Source organism: Cebus imitator, unplaced genomic scaffold (assembly GCF_001604975.1).
Source record: "Cebus imitator isolate Cc_AM_T3 unplaced genomic scaffold, Cebus_imitator-1.0 Scaffold15, whole genome shotgun sequence".
Classification (NCBI taxonomy): Eukaryota; Metazoa; Chordata; class Mammalia; order Primates; family Cebidae; genus Cebus; species Cebus imitator.
Genome location: NW_016107330.1, coordinates 2,496,388 through 2,517,152, shown reverse-complemented (window position 1 = coordinate 2,517,152; position 20,765 = coordinate 2,496,388). Strand labels below are relative to the sequence as shown.

Genomic DNA, 20,765 nt, shown 5'->3' with positions numbered 1-20,765 from the left:
AAAAAAAAAAAAACAAAAAAAAACCTTCCTGATCTAAGAACTTCAACTTGGGAACATATAACTTCTACCCATTGGTCCTAGTTTTTATCCTTTGAAGCCACACACAAAAAAAAGGAAGAAGAGGAAAAAAAAAAAAGCCAACCTGTCTTCCCCAAGATAGCCCTCTTGTGGCTCTCCTTTCCAGGCTGACATGGCTTTATGTGCCTCCACCCATGTGCCAACCACACTCTGGACAAGGTCCAGTTTGTTGATAACATCCTACTGTTGTCACCCAGGCTGGAGTGCAATGGCTTGACCTCAGCTCACTGCAACCTCCACCTCCTGAGTTCAAGCAATTCCCTTTCCTCAGCCTCCCAAGTAGCTGTGATTACAGGTGTACACTACCATACCCAACTAATTTTTGTATTTTTAGTAGAGATGGGGTTTCACCATGTTGGCCAGGCTGGTCTCAAACTCCTGACCTCAGGTGATCCACTCACCTTGGCCTCCCAAAGTGCTGGGATTATAGGTGTGAGCCACCACGCCTAGCTTCTTTTTTTTTCTTTTTTTTTTGAGACAAAGTCTTGCTCTGTCACCCAGGCTGGAATGCAGTGGCACGATCTTGGCTCCCTGAAACCTCTGCCTCCTGGGTTCAGGTGATTCTCTTGCCTCAGCCTCCCCAGTAGCTACGATTACAGGTGCACACCACCAAGCCCCACTAATTTTTGTATTTTTGTAGAGACAGGGTTCCGCCATGTTGGCCGGGCTGGTCTGGACCTCCTGACCTCAAGTGATCCACCAGCTTGACCTCCCAAAGTGCTGGGATGACAGATGTGAGCCACCACGCTTAGCCCCATTCCATGTTTCATAGCATGTGGTCAAATGCCTTGCTGAAATCCAAGCATATTATACCTACAATATGTTCTTGATCTCTCACCACACTAATTCCATTAATATCTAGAGAAAAGAAAGAAGGAAAGAAAGTGCCCAGGACTGGCCCCAGCCCAGCGTGAGTGGGAATAGGCAGAACTTCTGCCTTCCTTATTCTGGACACTAATTCTATTAATTCCACTTCAGATCACATTACCCTGCATGGAAGTTGGAGCTCATTACTGACTCAGACTAAGCTTTGGCCCAGGTCAAAGGCTCAGGTGTTGGCTTTATTTTTATTTACTTCTTTAGGAGATGGAGACCTGCTCTGTTGCCCAGGCTGGAGTTCAGTGCTGTGATCCCGGCTCACTGCAATCTCTGCTTCCCAGTTCAAGCGATTCTGCTGCCTCAGCCTCCCGAGGAGCTAGGATTACAGGCGCACACCACCATACCCAGCTAATTTTTGTATTTCTTTGTAAACAAAGTTTCACCATGTTCACCAGGCTGGTCTCAAACTCCTGACCTCAAGTGATCCACCCGCTTTGGCCTCCCAAAGTGCTGGAATTACAGGCACGAGCCACCGCACCTGGCCTGGTGTTGGTCTTAATATAGGAGTAATGGAAGCATTAGACAACATATGACATATTCCTATCTTTTCCCACCTGACTCCAGAAGAAGCCAGCACTGAGATTCCAAGTCCCCTGGGTGGGATTCAGCGCAGGCCCTGCAAAGCGTAGGAAAGAAGGGAAATGCTTTGAGTATGGGAGGTGGATGGGCATTATCATAAGTAGAATGGTAGTGTCCAAGACTGGACAGAAATGTGACTGGAGTAGCAGGAACCAGTGCCCCACTGGTACTTGTCACCAGGAAGGGGCATCCTGAACCCTTCTAGAGGAGCAGTGTCCAAGACAAGGGCAGATTCCAGGGCCAAACCCCAGTATCCAGTGGTAGAGAGGTGACCTCACAGATAGTAAGCACAAACTCCTGGATATGGCCCCACAGAGGCCAGGAGTCCTAGATTATCACAGACAGGATTATCACAGACAGGAGGGTGCTCAAGAGGTAGCGGGCATTGAATTTGCAGCCACCTGACTGGGGAGCAGAATAAATCTGACTCAAAGAAATAAAGGCAGCTGGACACGGTGGTTCACGCCTATAATCTCAGCACTTTGGGAGGCCCAGATGGGTGGATCACCTGAGGTCAGGAGTTCAAGACCAGCCTGGCCAACATGGTAAAACCCCATCTCTACTAAAAATACAAAAATTAGCTTGATGTGGTGGTGAATGCCTGTAATCCCAGCTACTGGGGAGGCAAGAGAATGGCCTTGAACCCGGGAGGCAGAAGTTGCAGTAAGTCGAGATCATGCCACTCCATTCTAGCCTGGGCGACGCTGAGACTTGGTCTCAAAAAAAAAAAAAAAGAAAGAAAGAAATTAAGAAAGGCAAGTGATGTGTCAGATTCCAGAGTCACTGAGAAAACTCATACCCCCATATCTCCATGGCTGTCACACTGTGGCTCTCCTCCTCTCTGATATGTATGCTGTGGATTTTTGGGACCCCAGTGTATTCCTTTGTTTTTATTCACACTACATTTTTCTTTTGACCCATCAAAGCAGCCTTTTGATTTATGAGACTCCTAATTGTCAGTCATATTATAAGCTCTTCCTCCAAGGTTCGTGAAATCTTCTATTTTGGTTGCCTCATCCGAGTCATTAATAACAGGTGTTGAATCCAGCTCAACAAAGGGCAGAGGACAGAGCTCCAAGTGCTACTAAGGGCTCCTTCCCAGCTGACACTGACGCACTGATCAGTCATCTCTCCCACCGCCTGTTCAGTCTCTCAGGAATTTATCTAACTCCACTGCTATCCATCCCACATATCTCTCTGCCTTGTTCATAGGATATATTGTCCAATGCCTAGCTGAAACCCAAGTGTACTCAATCTACCTCATGTTCTCCATCTATCAGCACAGTGACCCTATCAAGCAAAAGAAAAATGAAATGAAAGGAGGTTAATCTGGCCTGACTGCTGTCTGGCTCTTGGCAAATCCACTGTAGCTACATGGAGTCCCCAATGCTTTTTTTTTTTTGAGACAGGGTCTCGCTCTGTTGCCCAGGCTGGTGTGCAGTTGTGTGATCATAGCTCACTGCAGCCTCGACCTGCCAGGCTCAAGCAATCCTTCCACCTCAGCCTCCTGAGTAGCTGACACTACAGGAACACACCACTACACCCAGGTAATTTTTTTTTTTTTTTTTTTTTTAATTGTAGAGAGGGATCTTACTACATTACTTAGTCTGGTCTCGAACTCCTGGGCTCAAGTGATCCTCTCACCTTGGCCTCACAAATCACTGTAATTACAGGCATGAGCCACCATGCCCAGTCCCGCTGCCGTTTCTAATGGCCCTTTGAATCTGGTCAAACCCTACCCAAACTCATCACCAAACACCAGTTGCCCCTACCCACAGCCTGAATGTCCAATGTCTCTGCCTTGGTCTCCCTGAGACTTACAAATCAGAGTTCACAATCAAACAGTAAGCATGAAGAAAGCAAAAAACCAGAAGCCAGACCACTGATGAACACTTTCTTCCTTCTTTTTTTAATTAAGAAGTCTAAAGAAAACCTTCATTGACGCAGGGGACATAATATAAATTACGGTGACCTGCATATAAAACCTGGCACCAAATTTGGCCTTTGGGAACATTTATATATAAAAATATGCATTAAAATCCACACCAGGGCACAGTGCAGAGCTGGAAGCCTGGATGGGAGTGACCACCAAGGCATGCATGGTACATGGACGCAGGGAGCCCTTGGTCCTCCAGCTTCAGGGTATGCCCTGCATGAGAGTGGCCTACTCTAAGGAGAGGTCAGAAGGCAAAACCCCTGTGAGCACCAAAAAGCCACAAGCCTGGTGTGAAACGAAAATGGTGCTGGGAAGGATAGGGAGAAGGGTCATCTTTCTTTCCCTTATCCCTGGACTCTACCCACTATCAGAAGATTCTGGCTCTCTGCTAGACAAACCACCTTTGATTTAACTTTAGAGGAACTTTTGCCATTTTCTTTTTTTTTTTGAGACGGAGTTTCACTCTTGTTACCCAGGCTGGAGTGCAATGGCGTGATCTCGGCTCACCACAACCTCCGCCTCCTAGGTTCAAGCAATTCTCCTGCCTCAGCCTCCCACTTTTGCAATTTTCAAACATGTTTTTTTTCCAAGTAAGTCAATCAATTCGAACTCGAGGTTCCACATCATAATCAGCTTGGATCTGAAAAATTAAGAACTAGTTCTTACATTATTTTCTGCAGGCCAAGACCTTGAAATACCTACGAGAATGGCTATAATCACAAGAAAAAACAATGATGACCGTTTTCAATCTATTTTAGTCCTGGATCAAATGCAACCGAGCAATTCTGGCCTAGTAATTACACTTCACAGGCAATGCAATGACACGCAGCCAGGATAAATGCTGGAACTGCCCCACTCTGGGTGTGACCTCACTGAAGCCCTCAACTATCTTTCCACAAAGTCCCCAGGAGAGGCAGGGTCAATACTGCACATGTCTTCAGGGATGAAGACACAGCCCCTTCACTGGCAGGTCCCATCACTCTGGCTGAACAGAGGTCAGGACTTGCTTATCCATTGGCTAGTCATTCACTGGATCCCTGCTTCGCCTATCCTGTGGCTCTGTGGAAAGTGGCAGCTGTCCCTGACTGGCTGCTAAGCTGTTGCTCAAATAGTCTGGCTCCACAGATGGGAAATACACAAATGGGAACATCACAGAGGTGGAGAGGTGGAGGGTGGGCGTGGAGAACATTAGAAGACGCAATCCGGAGGGAAAAGCCCTCTGGGCTTTCAGTATCCCACAAGGATGGCAGTGCCTCTACTGTTTCAGGGCTCCTGATAGTTACTCAAAGGGCTGGGAGTCCTTCCTGTCACTCTGGTAGATTCAACAACGGGAAAACAGCCACCCTACTGGTTTCTATCCAAAAGCAGTGATTTTCTCCATTGCCTCCAGGGTGGTCTTTTTTTCTTCCCAGTCCTGGGCTTGACTGTCTTGCTGCAGGGTAATCTGACACTTTTCCTGAACTGTGGCAATAAGTGAAAGGAGAGCGGAACAAAAGACCTGAATCGCAATGTAGGCAAAAAGCTGACAGCCACACAGGCTGTTAATGAGGGACTCTCTCTTAGGCAGCATGCCGCAAGACATGGGTGCTAAGAATGAGAGACAGGTAGCCCCTGTGGTAGTGAGGCCTGAAACCAATCACACCACATCATACAAGACCAAGAAAGCAGGACGACACTCTGCCTAGTTATTAGGGCCTTTTTGCCGGAGGAGGCCAAACTGGGCAGCTCCTTTACAAAGTCTGGAGACATTTTGTACTAAACAAAGAGGAACTTCACTGCAAAGTGACCTGAGAACACCCTCTAGTGGAAATTATTAATAAAACAAGGACCATGCGTCCAATTCACCTTCTAATACAAGAACGATTTTGAAATTTCCCATAAAATGGAAAAAAACAAAACAAACAGAAAAACAACATATTATCTTTTAGAACACAAAAACAATTTTTAAAAGGTGGGAGTGCCCACCATGCTTAGTACCCTGACTGCCAAATCACATTCCTTCCTCGGAGACTCTGACTTCAATACATTCTAAGAAACGGGGATATGTCGTGGGGGGAGCCACTGGTCCCCTTAAAGTTTGGGCAGACTGCCTGCTGGTGCCAGAATGATGCCAAACACGTAGAAAAGTCCCAGCAAGAGGTTGAGCTTGGCAGTCCTCTGGGGCAGTTTGTTGAAGGCCTGGCTTCGGAATTGTCTCTCAAGGGAGAAGGCCATGGGAATGGTGAGCAGGGGGAGCGCCAGGCTGATGCTGCAGTGCGTGGCCAGGATGCTGAAGACCAGGTAGGGCAGGAAAAGCAGCGTGTTGTAGAGAATGTAGGAGAACGTGGGGCCGATGAGGATGGCCAGTGTGACGATGCCAGCCTCCCGGTCGGAATCCATGTCCCTGGTGTTGTTGGAATGGAGAATGGCCTCGGTGCTAAGGGCAAGGGGGATGGCATAGACCAGTGGGAAGATGGCCAGGGACCCCACCTGGATGGCGTAGGCGAACATCACAGCCAGCGGGCCAAAAGTGATGAGGATGATGAGGTCTCCCAGAGCCACGTATTTGAATCCAATTCCTGCGGCCAGAAAATCCAGAGAGTTGGTGTAAGACCAAGGCTGGAAATTTAGGGACTATTCAGTGAAGAGGCAGGCCACTTCTGGCTGGGAATGGTAAATCCTTAGACTGTGCAGGTGGGCACTCATTTTGTCACTTAACCTCACAGGGCAAATTCTGATTTCTTCTCCAACGACACAGGTGCAGAGAGAATGCCCAATGAGGCCTCAAAAGTCCCTCTTCTCAGGTTCATACCCACGTTTCCCTTCCTACTGTCCCCCCACAGAGCTCTGCAACACAGCACACTGGGCATACGCTACACTCTTAGTTCAATGGGTTTTACAATCCAGTTCTTTGCTGTCTTTCACCCTTAACCAACCCCTGCAAGACACCATGAGATCAGTCCCTCAAAGAACAGCCACCCCGGGCTTCTACTTTTCCACTTCCTTCCCCTAAATCTGAAGGCATCTTCTGGCTTTAAAAACCCCCAGTGAAGGCCAGGCGTACTGGCTCATGCCTGTAAGCCCAGCACTTTGAGAGGCCAAGGTGGGCAGATCACAAGGTCAGGAGTTCAAGAACAGCCTGGCCAATATGGTGAAACCCCATCTCTACTAAAAAATACAAAAATTAGCCAGGCGTGGTGGCACACACCTGTAGTCCCAGATACTCAGGAGGCTGAGGCAGGAGAATTGCTGGAACCCAGGAGGCAAAGATTGCAGTAAGCCGAGATCACACCACTGCACTCTAGCCTGACGACAGAGTGAGACTCTGTCTCAAAAAAAAAAAAAAAAAACCCCAGTGAATCTCAGTGAAATTTCAGGGTCCCTAAACTTCCACCCCTGCAATAAGCAAAACAGCAAGGACAGAAGAGTCATAATGCTGCTTCCCTTCTCTGGCTCCCATGAGGTTGAAACTAAACCATCCCTAACTCCTGCTTTTGTCCTGCTCATCTACTTCAAAGCCTGTCTAACCCACTTCCTTCAAACCTGCCCATTCTCTCCAACTGCAGGGCCACACTCCATCCCCCTTACCCCATTCCCAAATCTACCTCACAGTCATCTGATGCCTGGGACACTGCAGCATCCTCCAAATTGGTCTATCAGCTTCCAATCTCATAATCCCTCCTCCTCCCAGTCCCTTATCTAATCTCTAATAAGAAGTTGAAGTGAACCTTTAAAAATACGAATCTGACCACCTTCTCCCCAGACCAGCCCAACCTCTCCTGCCTCACCCTGAGCTCTCCTCCCCACTTCACACAGACTTCTTCCAGTCCGCCAGAGCCTTCAGACACCTCTCTCTTGGCCTGGCTAACTCTACTCACCCTTTAAGACTGTAAAGACCATTCCCCAGGACCACCTCCCCCGACCCCTAAGCCACATTTGATCCCCTTGCAATATGCTCCCATGGCAATCTGCCTGCCTCGCTCATAAACTTCATCATGCTTTGAATTAATCTCTACCTTTCTTGCTAAACTGTAAGTTCCATGAGGGCAGGGCATGTGTCTGGCTTGGTCACAGCTTACTCCCCAATACTTGGCACGAGGGCCAAACTGAACACAGAGCTACAGTAACAAGCACCTGGAATTTGGGACCAAGGTCAGGAAAAATCTCCTACACAGACTGAAATAGGTAAAGCAGTATTGAATGGGTGGAGCTGCCCACTGAGGGAGGTGACCCATGCATCTATTGCTACAGAAGCTTACCAAACTCCAGTTCTAACCAACCTACAAGATATGGACTCAGGATCAGAAAATCAAGCTCCGGTTAGGCGTTTTAACTAGTCTAAAATGACAGATGTTCCCACTTCCCAGAGGAATCAAAATAAAATAAAATGACAGATAACAATGGTCTTTAGAGGCTCAAAAGCCATGGCAGCTACAGAACAAGATCCAGCCCAAACTCACCTTCACATCAGCAGCTGGGGTTCTTTGGTGCTAATTATGTACCCTTAGTTCTTTAGAACAAAGTGTCCCCAGGGAAGGGAATTAAGGCATGGCCACTGACACTCTCAAACACCCAGCAAGCTAATTCTGCACCTCAAGCCATGTTGTTTTTCCTTCTATTTGGACAATTTTTATAACAAGCCATGTTTTAATAAATAATTAGGTTGCATGAGGACATGCCCTCCAGGGGGACGTTCCCTCAAGCAGAACACCGGCTCCAGTTCTGAATTAGTAAATTGATGTCTCTTGCAATATCTCACACATTTAAGAAACTACACTGCCCAAAGAAGATGCTGGGCAGGAACACTCCCAGCACAGACCTAATCGGTTCCTCTACAGCTGCCCACTCCTGTTCTTGTTTTCTCAGCTCCCTAAGCAACTTCAGGGCTCTGGCTATGAAGAAAATGCAACAGCACTATAGCCTTGACCTTTGGCTGGATTCTCCAAGAACACCTCCTTAGAGCACTTGGCAAAAAGCAATGTAAGCAAGGTTGAGCAAAGATCTCTGTCCCCACCACAAAACCAAGCACAACCCACTCTGGGAAGGAGAAAGATCTGGTTATCTGACACAAGAAAACAGTAGACCCCTTGGGGAGAAAGCCGTTTCCTAGCGTTTGACACATAGCCCAAGGCTCAAGTGCTCCACCTGATTCAGAGATGTGGCCCATCTTGGAGTTTCTTTTCAGTGATTCCTCCCCTCCCAACCCCATTTTCCGAAAGAGCTAATGAGCTTACACAGTGCAATACTGGACCAGTTCTCTACATAGCAGCCAGAAAGAATTCGTTAAGACATAAATCAAAAAATTGGCAAGACCCAGAGCAACTGGAACTCTTGCTGGTGGAAGTGTAAAGAAGTACAACCACTTAAGAAAAGTTTGGCAGTTTCTCATAAAATTAAACATCATCTGCCCTGTGACCCAGCAGTTCCACTCCTGGGCATTTACCCAAGAAAAATGAAAACTAATATATCCCCAAAGACTTCAACATGAATGTTCGGTCGTAACAGCCAAAATATGGGAGCGATCCAAATCTCCCTGAACAGGAGAATGGATAAATACATTGTAGTATGTTACAATAGAATGCTACTCAGCGAAAAAAGGAGCTACTGATACACACAACACCACAATGAAACAAAAACACCATGCTGAGCAAAAGAAGCCAGATGTAAGAGCTCAGACTAAAATAAATACATATACATACTGAATATGTATATGTATTTATGTATATATGTACATATACATACTGATAGTCCATACTGAATGGTTCTATTTATATGACCAGGCAAAACTAATCTACGTGAGAGAAATCAGAACAATGGTTCTTTTCCTGCCTCTGGATGCAGGCAGGGAGACTGGGATTGACAGGCAAGAAGCACTAGGAAGCTTTTCGGGGTGACGGAAGTGTTCTGCATGATGACAAGGGCGTGGGTTATGCAACTGTATACATTTGTCAAAATTCATCAAGCTGCACACTTAAGGTCTGTGTATTTTACTGTGTGTCAATTATACGTCAATAAAAGTCAATGTTTAAAAAATCTTAAACCAGATTATGTCACTATTCTGCTCAATATATTTCAATGCCTTCCCATTTCTTCATTCGATGAATATTTATGAAGTAATATTACATGCCAGGCACAGCTCTGGGTGCTAGGGGTTTAGCTACAAATAGGGACAGAAATCCCTGATTGCAGGGAGGGAGCTTGCAGTCTAAGGGGGAAGATAATTAACCAATTAAGTACTTTATGTGGCACGTTAGAAAGTAACATGAACAAAACTAAGGCAGAGAAGAGCAGCAGGGGGAGTATCAGGTGGGGGCATGGAGTGGGTGTGTGATTTTAAGCACGGTAGAAAGCAGGGTCTCACTAAGCAGCTGACATTTGGGCTAATAGGTGAAGGAGTTGAGAAAGTGAACCACGCTGTTAGAATCAGGAAAAGCATTTAAAACAGAGGGAGCTGCCTCTACGAAGGACCTGAGGGAGGGGCATGAGGGGCAGGAGGTGCCGGGCGTGCTCCTGGACCAGAAAGGGGGGCAGTGTGGCTGGCCCAGGGTGAGCAGGAAGAAAGGAGGAAGGTGAGTCAGAGAATCGGAAGGAGGGCAAAGGATGGGCAAAGAATGTAGGGCCCTGGAGCGGGGGAGTCACTGTAAAGACCCTGACTTTTATTCCGAGTGAGATGGGAGCCACTGGAGAGTTTTGAGCAGGACTGACAGGGCTGCCCCATATTTTAACAGAATTACTCTGGTGGCTGAGTAGGGAGGGAACAGCCTGAACGGGACCAGAACAGATGGAAAGAGACTGGTTGGGAGCCTGTCAAAAAAATCCAGGGAGAGATATCACAGTGGTGGCTGGAGATGGTGAGGCGTGGTTAGATCCTACATGCATTTGGAAAGGAGAGTCAACAGAATTTGCTGATGAACTAGATGTGAGACGTCAAGTCAAGGAAGATGCCCATGGCTTTTGGCCTGAAGAACTAGGATGAAGCTGCCACTAAGTCAAATGGGGAAAAAGCTGTGGGTGAAGCAGGTTTCCTTGGGGAGAAGATCAGGAATTTGGTCTCAGACATGTTAAGCTTGAGATGTCTGTGAGACAGTTCTAGAAGTTGCTGGGTAAGAAGTTGGACATGAGTCTGGAGTTTAAGAGTCACTAGCTTAACAGATGGCATCCGAAGCCATAAGCTAAAATCACCAAGGGAGTACATGGAGATAGAGAAAAGAGGTCCAAGGACGGAGCCCTAGAGGTTGGGGAGTAGGACTTACTAAGGTCACCATGACACAGCCCCTGCCTACCTCTCCAACTATGTCTCATGCCCCCTCTGGATCACACAGACCTTTCAGTAGATTCTAGCTGATGTCACACCCACCACATTTGTACTTAGTGGTCCTTCAGGCCTGGAGGACTCAGCATCGCAATCAGACTCCAATTCTGCCCCTTGGCCAGCTCCTTATTCTTTCGTCTTCAAGTCCTAGTTTAAATGTCACTTTCACAAAGAGAGGCTCTTCCCTTCACCACCACCTTGTACTTTCTATTACAGCACCTCATTGATTTCCTTCACTCAACTTTTTGCAATTGGTTGCCAAGCTACCACAGCCTTTTGGTTTTCCTCTTAATCCTCTGGATGCTTGCTCACGTTCCCTTTACCTTTGCCTATTCTTCTCCCACCTCTAATGTGAGAGTGTCCCAGGGCTCAGACCAGCACTGACTTTCCTACCAACACTCCCTCCCCCTGATGACCTCACCCAGTCCTACAACTTCATCTATAGACCAATCACTCCCAAATATGTAATCTCCAGCCCACGCTTCTCTGAACTTGAACTACCCATTTGACATCTCTGTTAGGTGATCTAATAGACATTAAGACATCCAAAGTCAGCCAGGCACAGTGCCTCACGCCTGTAATCGCAGCACTTTGGGAGGCCAAGGCGGGCAGACCACCTGAGGTCAGGAGTTCGAGATCAGCCTGACCAATATGGTGAAACCCTGTCTCTACTAAAAACACAAAATCGGGCTGGGCATGGTGGTTCACGCCTATAATTCCGCACTTTAGGAGGCTGAAAAGACCATCCTGGCCAATGTGGCGAAAACCTGCCTCTGCTTAAAAAAAAAAAAATTAGCTGGGTGTGGTGATGCATGCCTGCAGTCCCAGCTGCTCAGGAGGCAGAGGAATAGCTTGAACCTGGGAGGTGGAGGTTGCAGTGAGCTGAGATCGCGCCACTGCACTCCAGCCTGGCAACAGAGCAAGACTCTGTCTTAAAAAAAAAAAAAAAAAAAAAATTAGCCAGGCATGGTGGTGCATGCCTGTAATCCAAGCTACTTGGGAGGCTGAGGCAGGAAAATCACTTGAACCTGGGAGGCCGAGGTTGCAGTGAGCCAAGATCATGCCATTGCACTCCAGCCTGGGCAACAGAGCAAAACTGTCTCAAACACAAAACAAAACCATGAAGTCAATCTCCTGCTTTCCCCTCAAAACTTGTTCTACCCCCTGCCTTCCTCTTCTTACATGATGACATCACTCCATTTAGTATCTTCCAGTTCTCAGGTCACAACATTTGAGTTATGCTTATACAGCTATTGATAGGCAATGGTACCATAAACTGGGGCCTTGAAGATGATGAAGATATGGTATTTACAAGATGGACAGGCATGATTATTGGGCCATCAAGGGCAAATTATGAAAAGAGAATACAGGCTGGGCTCATGCCTGTAATCCCAGCACTTTGGGAGGCCAAGGTGGATGTATCACGAGGTTAGGAGATCAAGACCAGTCTGTCCAACACAGTGAAACCCTATCTGTACTAAAAATACAAAAAGTTAGCCAGGCGTGGTGGTGTGTGCCTGCAATCCCAGCTACTTGGGAGGCTAAGGCAGGAGAATTGTGTGAACCTGGGAGGCGGAGGCTGCAGTGAGCTGAGATTGCGCCATTGCACTCCCACCCAGGCGACAGTGCAAGACACCATCTCAAAAAAAAAAAAAGAGAGAGTATATATCCTGAAAGTAGAAAGTGGACCCTAAATACCCAAAAGCTCCTCCATCAATTAGATTTGTAACAAAAATTAATACGAATGGAGTTAACTCCAGTGGGATGGTAGATGCCCAGAGCATACCAGTGTTAGCAAAATGACAAAATTCATATAGCATTAAAGTTGTACTTCAAGAGCTAACATGTCTAATGATGTCCAAAGAAAATATGAAGCTTCCACAGCCACGAGAAGGACAAACATACAACAATTAATTTTAGTGGATCTCAAACTTGTCTTACACCAACAACCTTCTACTCATGTTAATGTCTTGATCAAATACCACAATGCAAAATACCCATACATTAAATAGAAGAATTCCAGCTGGGAAACATGACCTGGACTTTTGTAACAATATATTTAACATATGTACACCCATTATGTTTTCAGGCAACAGGAGGAAAAATGCAACCCGATTTTTTTTCTCTTGGTAAGGTACTGTCATTTAAACACAAACTTGGAGCACTCTGAATAGAATTCGGGTTTACAAGATGAAAACGTGGTGAGAAGTATCAGATGGCAGCAGAAGCATGTGTGGTTCTAAAGGGTAAAAATCTCGAGAAAGAAAACAGGGTCGGCTCCCATCTGTAATTCCAGCACTGTGGGAGGCTGAGGCGGGCACATTACTCAAGGCCAGCAGTTCAAGACCAGCCTGGACAACATGTTGAAAGTCTGTCCCTACAAAAAATACAAAAAATTAACCAGGTACAGTAGCACACGCCTGTAGTTCTAGCTACTCAGGAGACTGAGGCAGGAGGACAGCTTGAGCCCAGGAGGCGGAAGTTGCAGTGAGCTGAGATCTGAGCGACAGAGTAAAACCCCCATTTCAAACAAAAAAAGGAAAAAAAAAAAAAGAAAACAGAAATGGCCAGCTGTATCCATGTTGCTAAGTGAAAGAGAGCTGCAGTTATTTCAAAATAATTACTTTGAAATTATTTACAAAGTAGCAGATATTGGCAGGATGTGGTGGTTCTTGACTATAATCCCAGTGCTTTGAGAGGCCAAGGCGGGTGGATCACTTGAAGTTATGAGTTTGAGATCAGCCTGGCCAACGTGGTGAAACCCTGTCTCTACTAAAAATACAAAAAATTAGCTGGCTGTGGTGGCAGGCACCTGTAATCTCAGCTACTCCGGAGGCTGAGGCAGGAGAATCACTTGAACCCAGGAGGCGAAGATTGCAGTGAGCCAGGATCGTACCACTGCACTCTAGCCTGAGCGACAGAGCAAGACTCCATCTCCAAAAAAAAAAAAGAAGGTAAATGGATATATAATTTGAGATTAAAGTTAGTCTTTTGTTTTTTTAAACAGAGTCTCTGTGTTGCCTAGGTTGGAGGGCAGTGGCATGATCTCAACTCACTGTAACCTCTGCCTCCCAGGCTCAAGCAATCCTCCTATCTCAGCCTGAGTAGCTAGGACTACAGGCGCACGCCACCACGCCTGGCTAATTCTTGTATTTTTAGTAGAGACAGGGTTTCACCATGTTGGCCAGGCTGGTCTGGAACTCCTGATCTCAACTGATCCACCTGCCTTGGCCTCCCAAAGTGCTAAGATTACAGGCGTAAGGCACTGCGCCCAGCCCAAAGTTAGTCTTAAAATGTAAATAAAATAAGCCGGGCGTGGTGGCTCACGGCTGTAATCCAAGCACATTGGAGGCCAAGGCGGGCGGATCACCTGAGGTCAGGGGTTCAAGATCAGCTGACCAACATGGTGAAACCCGTCTTTTAAAAAAAAAAAAGTAAATAAAATGTGGATGTGTCCTCAAAAATAATAATAATAATAAACAAACCTTGAGTTATGCTTAATTCCTCTGTTTCTCTTTACCTCACATCCAATCCATCAGCAAACCCTGTTTACCTTCAAAGCATGTTTAGAATCTGGCTACTTACCTCTTCCACTACCACCCCCTCGATCCAAGCCACCAAACCTCTCTTGCCTGGATTCCTCAAGAGCCTCCTAACTGCTCTTCCTGCCTCTACCCTTGCCTCGCTCCCCTTGATCCATTCTCAATACCTTAGCCAGAGTGATTCTTTTAAAACATGGGGGCCGGACGCAGTGGCTCATGCCTGTAATCCCAGCACTTTGGAAGCCCAAGGCAGGTGGATCACCTGAGGTCAGGAGTTCAAGGATAGTTTGGGCAACATAGTGAAACCCCATCTCTACTAAAAACACAAAAATTAGCTGGGCACAGTGGTGCATTCCTGTTATCCCAGCTACTCAGGAGGCTGAGGCAGGAGAATCACTGGAGCCCAAGAGGTGGAGGTTACAGTGAGCCGAGTCTGTGCCTTACACTCCAGCCTGGGCAACGGAGCAAGACTCCATCTCAAAAAACAAACAAATTACGTTATATCACATCACTCCCTTGCTCAAAGCCCTGCAGTGGCTCCTCCATTCCAGAGCCAAGACCAGTGACCTACAAGGTCTATATAATCCATGTACCTCCCTACCCTCCCCAAACATGCTTCTCTTACTTTACCCTCCTTTACCCTGTCCTTCATTCACACACTGGACTCCATGCTGCTCCATAAGCTCTTTGGACACATTGCTGCCTGATGGCCTATGGCACTTCCTGCTCCTTTTCCTGAAACGCTCCTCTCTCAGATATCTGCTTGGCCAACTCCCTCATCTCTTACCTCCTTCAATCTAACTCAAATACTACATTTTGTTTTGTTTTGTTTTGTTTCTGAGGCAGAGTCTCACTCTGTCGCCCAGGCTGGAGTGCAGTGATGTGATCAGGGCTCACTGCAGCCTTGACCTCCTGGGCTCAAGCAATTCACCCCCTCAGCTTCCAAAGTGGCTAGGACCATAGGCATGCACCACCATGCCCAGTTAATATTTCTTATTTTATATTTTGTAGAGATTGGGGTCTATGTTGCCCAAGCTGGTCTTCAACTCCTGGTCTCAAGCAATCCTACAGCTTCAGCCTCCTAAAGGGTTGGAATTGCATGAGTCACTGCACTCAGCCAAATGTTACCTTTTTGATGAAGCCTACCCTGATCAAACTACTTAAAATAGTAATCTGTGTCCCCATTTTTTGCTCTATTTTTTTTTTTTTTGAGATGGAGTCTAGCTCTGTTGCCCTGGAGTGCAGTGGCACAATCTCGACTCACTGCAACCTGTACCTCCTGGGTTCAAGCAATTCTTCTGCCTCAGCCTCCATAATAACTGGGACTACAGGCACGTGCCACCAAGCCCAGCTACTTTTTTATATTTTCAGTAGAGACGAGGTTTCACTGTGTTAGCCAGGATGGTCTCGATCTCCTGATCTTGTGATCTGCCCACCTTGGCCTCCCAAAGTGCTAGGATCACAGGCATGAGCCACCGCATCTGGCCTGCTCTACTTTTTTTTTCCCCATAGCACTTACCATCTTTCATACACTATAATCAGGGTGATCAATTCAACCTGGCTGACCAGGAACTTTCCTGGTTTTAGCACCAGAAGTCACACATCCCACTTAATCCTGTCACCTTGGCCCTGAGCAAACCAGGATGTTGGTCATCCTAATTATCATTTTCTATTTTTACTTTCCGTCTCTTCTCATGACAATATATAAGTTTCACAAGGGCAGACATCTGTGACTGATGTGTTCACATAGAGCAGTGCCTGGCACATAATAGGTGCTCAATAAATAGGGTTTACCCACCTGCCCATCACTACCTTAATCAGCCTCCTGCAAGAAGTCATCTGGGAAACTAGCTAGAAGTAATTAGGTATATCATTTTGAACTCTTCAAATTTAATTCTACTAATATTTAAAACTGTGGCATTATAAAGTATGAGTGATAAAAGAAAATGAGACACAAAAAATGTCCACATAGGCCAGGCACATTAGTTCACACCTGTAATCCCAGCACTGTGGGAGGCCAAGGCGAGCAGGTCACAAGGTCTAGAGTTCAAGACCAGCCTGGCCAACATGGTAAAACACTGTCTCTACTAAAAATACAAAACTTAGCCAGGCGTGATGGCACATGCCTGTAGTCCCAGCTACTCAGGAGGCTGAGACAGGAGAATCACTTGAACCCGGGAGGCAGAGGTTGCGGTGAGCCGAGATCGTGCCACTGCACTCTTGCCTGAGCGATAGAGCAAGACTCTGTCTCAAAAAAATAAAAATAAAAAAATATATCCTGGCTGGGCACGAGTGTAATCCCAGCACTTTGGGAGGCCGAGGCAGGAGGATCACGAGGTCAGGAGTTCAAGACCAGCCTGGCCAACATGGTGAAACCCCATCTCTACTACAAATACACTACTAAAAATACAAAAATTGCCAGATGCAGTGGCTTACATCTGTAATCCCAGCACTTTGGGAGGATGAGGCAGGCAGATCACCTCAGGTCAGGAGTTTGAGACCAGCCTGATCAACATGGAGAAACCCATCCCACTAAAAATACAAAAAATTAGCTGGGCATGGTGACACCCACCTGTAATCCCAGCTACTCAAGAAGCTGAGGCAGGAGAATCGCTTGAACCCAGGAGGCAGAGGTTGCAGTGAGTCAAGATCAAGCCATTGCACTCCAGCTGGCCAACAAGATTGAAACTCCATCTCAAAAAAAAAAAAATAGCCCAGCGTGGTGGTGCTCATCTGTAATCCCAGCTACTCGGGAGGCTCAGGCAAGAGAATTGCTTGAACCCGGGAGGTGGAAGTTGCAGTGAGCTGAAATCACGCCATTGCACTACAGCCTGGGCTACAAGAGCAAGACTCCGTCTTAAAATAAAATAAAATAAATGTCCATATAAATTTTTGAGTCATGCCCTACGTCCATAAGTCAAGCCAGGATCTTCTCAAATCACTGTTTCAAAACATTCACATGACCCATAATTATAGACTTTAAGTAAGGTGGCCTAATTTAGAAAGGCACCTTTAGCATCCCTGTAACTCCTCTACGAAGCAGCGGTTTCCATTAGATGCGACTAAGGCCTGCAGCACACAGGACAGGCCATGTCTTACCTCCTGTGTAGAGAAAGGAGCCAGACAGGCCTCCAAAGTAGATGAGGGCCAAGTGTTCCAGTTTCAGAGAGGACAGGTAGTAGAGGCAAGCGGCACAGAAGCAGCCCAACGTGTAGAGGAAGACTCCGAACCGTACGACATCCTGGGGCTCCAAGATTCGATCCACAAGTGTCCTGTCATCACTCTTTTTGTGGTCAATGCCCTTAGAAAAGTCATAGTAAGTGTTGACCAAATTACCGGCCCCGTGCACAGCCAGGACAGCCACGGCACAACCCACCAAGAGCCTGGGATCCAGGACACCGTGGGATCTGTAGGCCAGGGCACTGCCCAGGGCCACCGGCGTGAGTGAGGCACTGAAGCTCCAGGGCCTCAAGGCCAACACGTAGGAGGCGCACTTCTGCCTCCAGGAGCGCTGGGGGAGCCTATCTTGCTCGGGACAGTAGTTCCCCAGCGGGTCCCTGTCCCCAGCCTTGACAGTCTCTCCCGACAGGATGTTAATCTTCTCCCCCAGAACCTGAGAGGCTGCCATGGGCGCTCCACGTGGTTAAAGTAAACTCTAAAGTGAGCCACGCACAGTGACCGCCCCGGAGGAAGTAAGGACGGGGCGGAGCAGCCGGGCCTGACCTTCTTTCGGTTCCGTCCGGAGGCAGGACTGGTGTGGCGGCAGGGTCCGGGGGCAGCAGCAAACGGGTGTTGCACCCCACGAGACCTGACGTCGCCGCCCCTACTACCCGTCACCTGGGCGAAGTCTGTCTTCGGCCTCCAGCCCCGCGCTAGAGCCCACGGCCGAGCCGCGGCCGCCTTCTTTAGGCCGCGAAGGCCGCCATCTTGTGCGCCGGCCTCTGGAGGCCCGCCCGGAAACAGGTGCCCGTAGCGCTAGCCGGGCCGGAGGGTGGGCTGGTGGGCGGGAGGGGACGGGGCCGAGCCAGAGGCGGGAGAAGGGCGGTGGGGGCGCGGCAAGAGGCAGGGCGGGGCAAGAGGCAGGGCGGGGCGGGGCCGGGAAACGCGTGGAGAAGGGCGGGGAGGGGCGGAGCCGGGTCAAAAGCGGGGCGGGGTCAGAGGCGGGGAGAAGGGCGAGAAGGGTCGGAGCCGGGCCAGAAGCGGAGTGGGGTGGGGCTGGGTCAGAGGTGGGACGGGGTCAAGGAGGGGAGGGACCGGGTCATAGGCGGGGAGAAGGGCGGGGAGGGGCGGGGCAGGGCCCGAGGAGGGGCGGAGCCAGACCAGGGGTGGGGCGAGGACAGGTGAGGGGAGAGCCCCAGAGCCGGAGGGGGCGGGGACGGGGCGGGGCGGGGACCCCGCGGGGACCCCTAGGGTCCCGCCCTTTTCCTGCCTGCACCGAGCCCGGCAGCTACTTCCAGACTCACTGGAAGCTGCCTCTCTTAGCATCATAAGCACAACTCGGGCAGGGCGAGGTGGCTCACGCCTGTAATTCCAGCACTTTGGGAGGCCGAGGCAGACGGATCACGAAGTCGGGAGATCATGACCATTCTAGCTAACACGGTGAAACCTGTCTCTACTAAAATAAAAAAAGTAGCCGCGCTTGGTGGCGTACGCCTGTGATCCCAGCTATTCGGGAGGCTGAGGCAGAGGAATCGCTTGAACTCGGGAGGCGGAGGTTGCAGTGAGCCGAGGTCGCGCCACTGCACTCCAGCCTGAACGACAGAGCTCCTGGACAGGGGCGGACTCGGCCTCAAAAAACTGCGTCTCAAAAACAAAGAAACTCAAAGGCGTGCCGCTTTAGGACTTGCCCAGCACTTTCATTCATGAAGTAGGATTCATTAATTGATTCATGCTAATAAATTATTTATGCATTTATTGAGCACCTGAAGTCTATCATATCAGACACTCTGATGTCTATCATATCTGCACCCTGGAAAAACTCTATGATGTGCCATTGCTCGCTTCTTCTGAGCTTTTCATTCAGTGACATCCTTCGGCCACTTAAAATCTGCCCATGGTGGGAGAATTCACACCACTCAAATCAGCAAATGCTTGATAACTGCTAAGTCGTCTAGACTTAAGAAAGTGGTGGAGAAAATGTTACTAATGCTGGTTAAACTTAAAAGTGCTGGCGGGGCACGGGGGCTCACACCTGTAATCCCAGCACTTTGGGAGGGTGAGGCAGGCAGGATCACTTGAGGTCAGAAATTCGAGATCAGCCTGGCCAACATGGTGAAACCCTGTCTCTACTAAAAATACAAAAATTAGCCAAGCATGGTGGCAGGCACCTGTAATCCCAGCTACTCAGGAGGCTAAGGCAGAAGAATTGCTTGAACCTGGGAGATGGAGGTTGCAGTGAGCCGAGAACGTGCCAATGGACTCCAGCCTGGGTAACAGAGCAAAACTCTGTCTCAAAAAAAAAAAAAAATTAGCCAGGCATGGTGATGCATTCCTGTAATCGTAGCTACTTGGGAGGCTGAGGCAGGAGAATTCCTTGAACCCGGGAGGCAGAGGCTGCAGTGAGCCATGATCACACCACTGCACTCCAGCCTGTGCAATAGAGTGAGACTCCATCTCAGAGAGAGAGAGAGAGAGAGAAAGAGAATAGCACCAAAACATTGAGGAAATATTCTTCCAGTATTGGAAAATTATTATCCAGTTGAGCAAATAAGCCGCTCGTGGCCTTGACAAACTAGTGAAGTTCTGACATATCTCTTTTATTTTTTTCTTTTGAGACAGAGTCTCACTCCGTTGCCAGACTGGATTGCAGTGGTGCAATCTCTGCTCACTGCAGCCTCCACCTGCCGGGTTCAAGCAATTCTCCTGCCTCAGCCTCCCAAGTAGCTGGGACTACAGGTGCGTGCCACCACACCCAGCTAATTTCGTATTTTTGGTGGAGACTTTTGCCCAACGCAAACTAAGGATGTGGAACAGGGTGTTGTAGTGTGCACCAGTAGTCCCAGCTAATCAGGAAGCTGAGGTGGGAAGATCTCTTGAACTCAGGTAAGAGACCCGTCTGTGCAACATAGTGAGATCTGCACTGTGACTCATGCCTATAATCCCAACACTTTGGGAGACCAAAGTGGGTGGATCACTCAAGCCCAGGAGTTCAAGACCAGCCTAGACAACATGGTGAAAATACAAGAATTAGCCAGGTATGGCAGTGGTCCCAGCTACTTGGGAGGCTGAGGTGGAAGAATCACCTGAGCCTGGGAAGTCAGGGCTGCAGTGAGTTGTGATTGTGTCACTGCACTCCAGCCTGGGCAATAGAGTGAGATCTTATTTCAAAAATAAATAAATAAATAAATAGTGGGCCTCTTGTTCAAAATCATTAACAATTGCTAAACAGAGCATGATGCAGCTGTGAAGTTAGCTCTGTACATACCTGCTCCCACTTCCCCCAAGCTAGTTGTTAAACATT

General features: G+C 48.1%; 1 protein-coding gene and 1 pseudogene across 1 annotated transcript; one reads left to right on the top strand and one right to left on the bottom strand.

The window, feature by feature from the left end:
* Positions 1-3,424: 3,424 nt before the first annotated feature.
* On the bottom strand, positions 3,425-18,295 carry UBIAD1 (UbiA prenyltransferase domain containing 1). Its single transcript, XM_017504053.1, has 2 exons — positions 17,405-18,295; positions 3,425-6,030 (listed from the first exon to the last, which is right to left on the bottom strand). The coding sequence occupies exons 1-2, from the start codon at positions 17,931-17,933 to the stop codon at positions 5,543-5,545; spliced, it is 1,017 nt and encodes a 338-aa protein (XP_017359542.1). The 5' UTR covers positions 17,934-18,295; the 3' UTR covers positions 3,425-5,542.
* LOC108286328 lies at positions 11,986-13,129 on the top strand (annotated as a pseudogene).
* Positions 18,296-20,765: the final 2,470 nt, after the last annotated feature.

Excerpts from the sequence above, each read along its gene's own strand:
- UBIAD1 (XM_017504053.1), bottom strand. The coding sequence starts at position 17,933 with ATGGCAGCCTCTCAGGTTCTGGGGGAGAAGATTAACATCCTGTCGGGA. Across the intron at positions 6,031-17,404 it reads CTCCTTTCTCTACACAGGAG|GAATTGGATTCAAATACGTG; the intron begins GTAAGACATGGC and ends TTCTGGCCGCAG.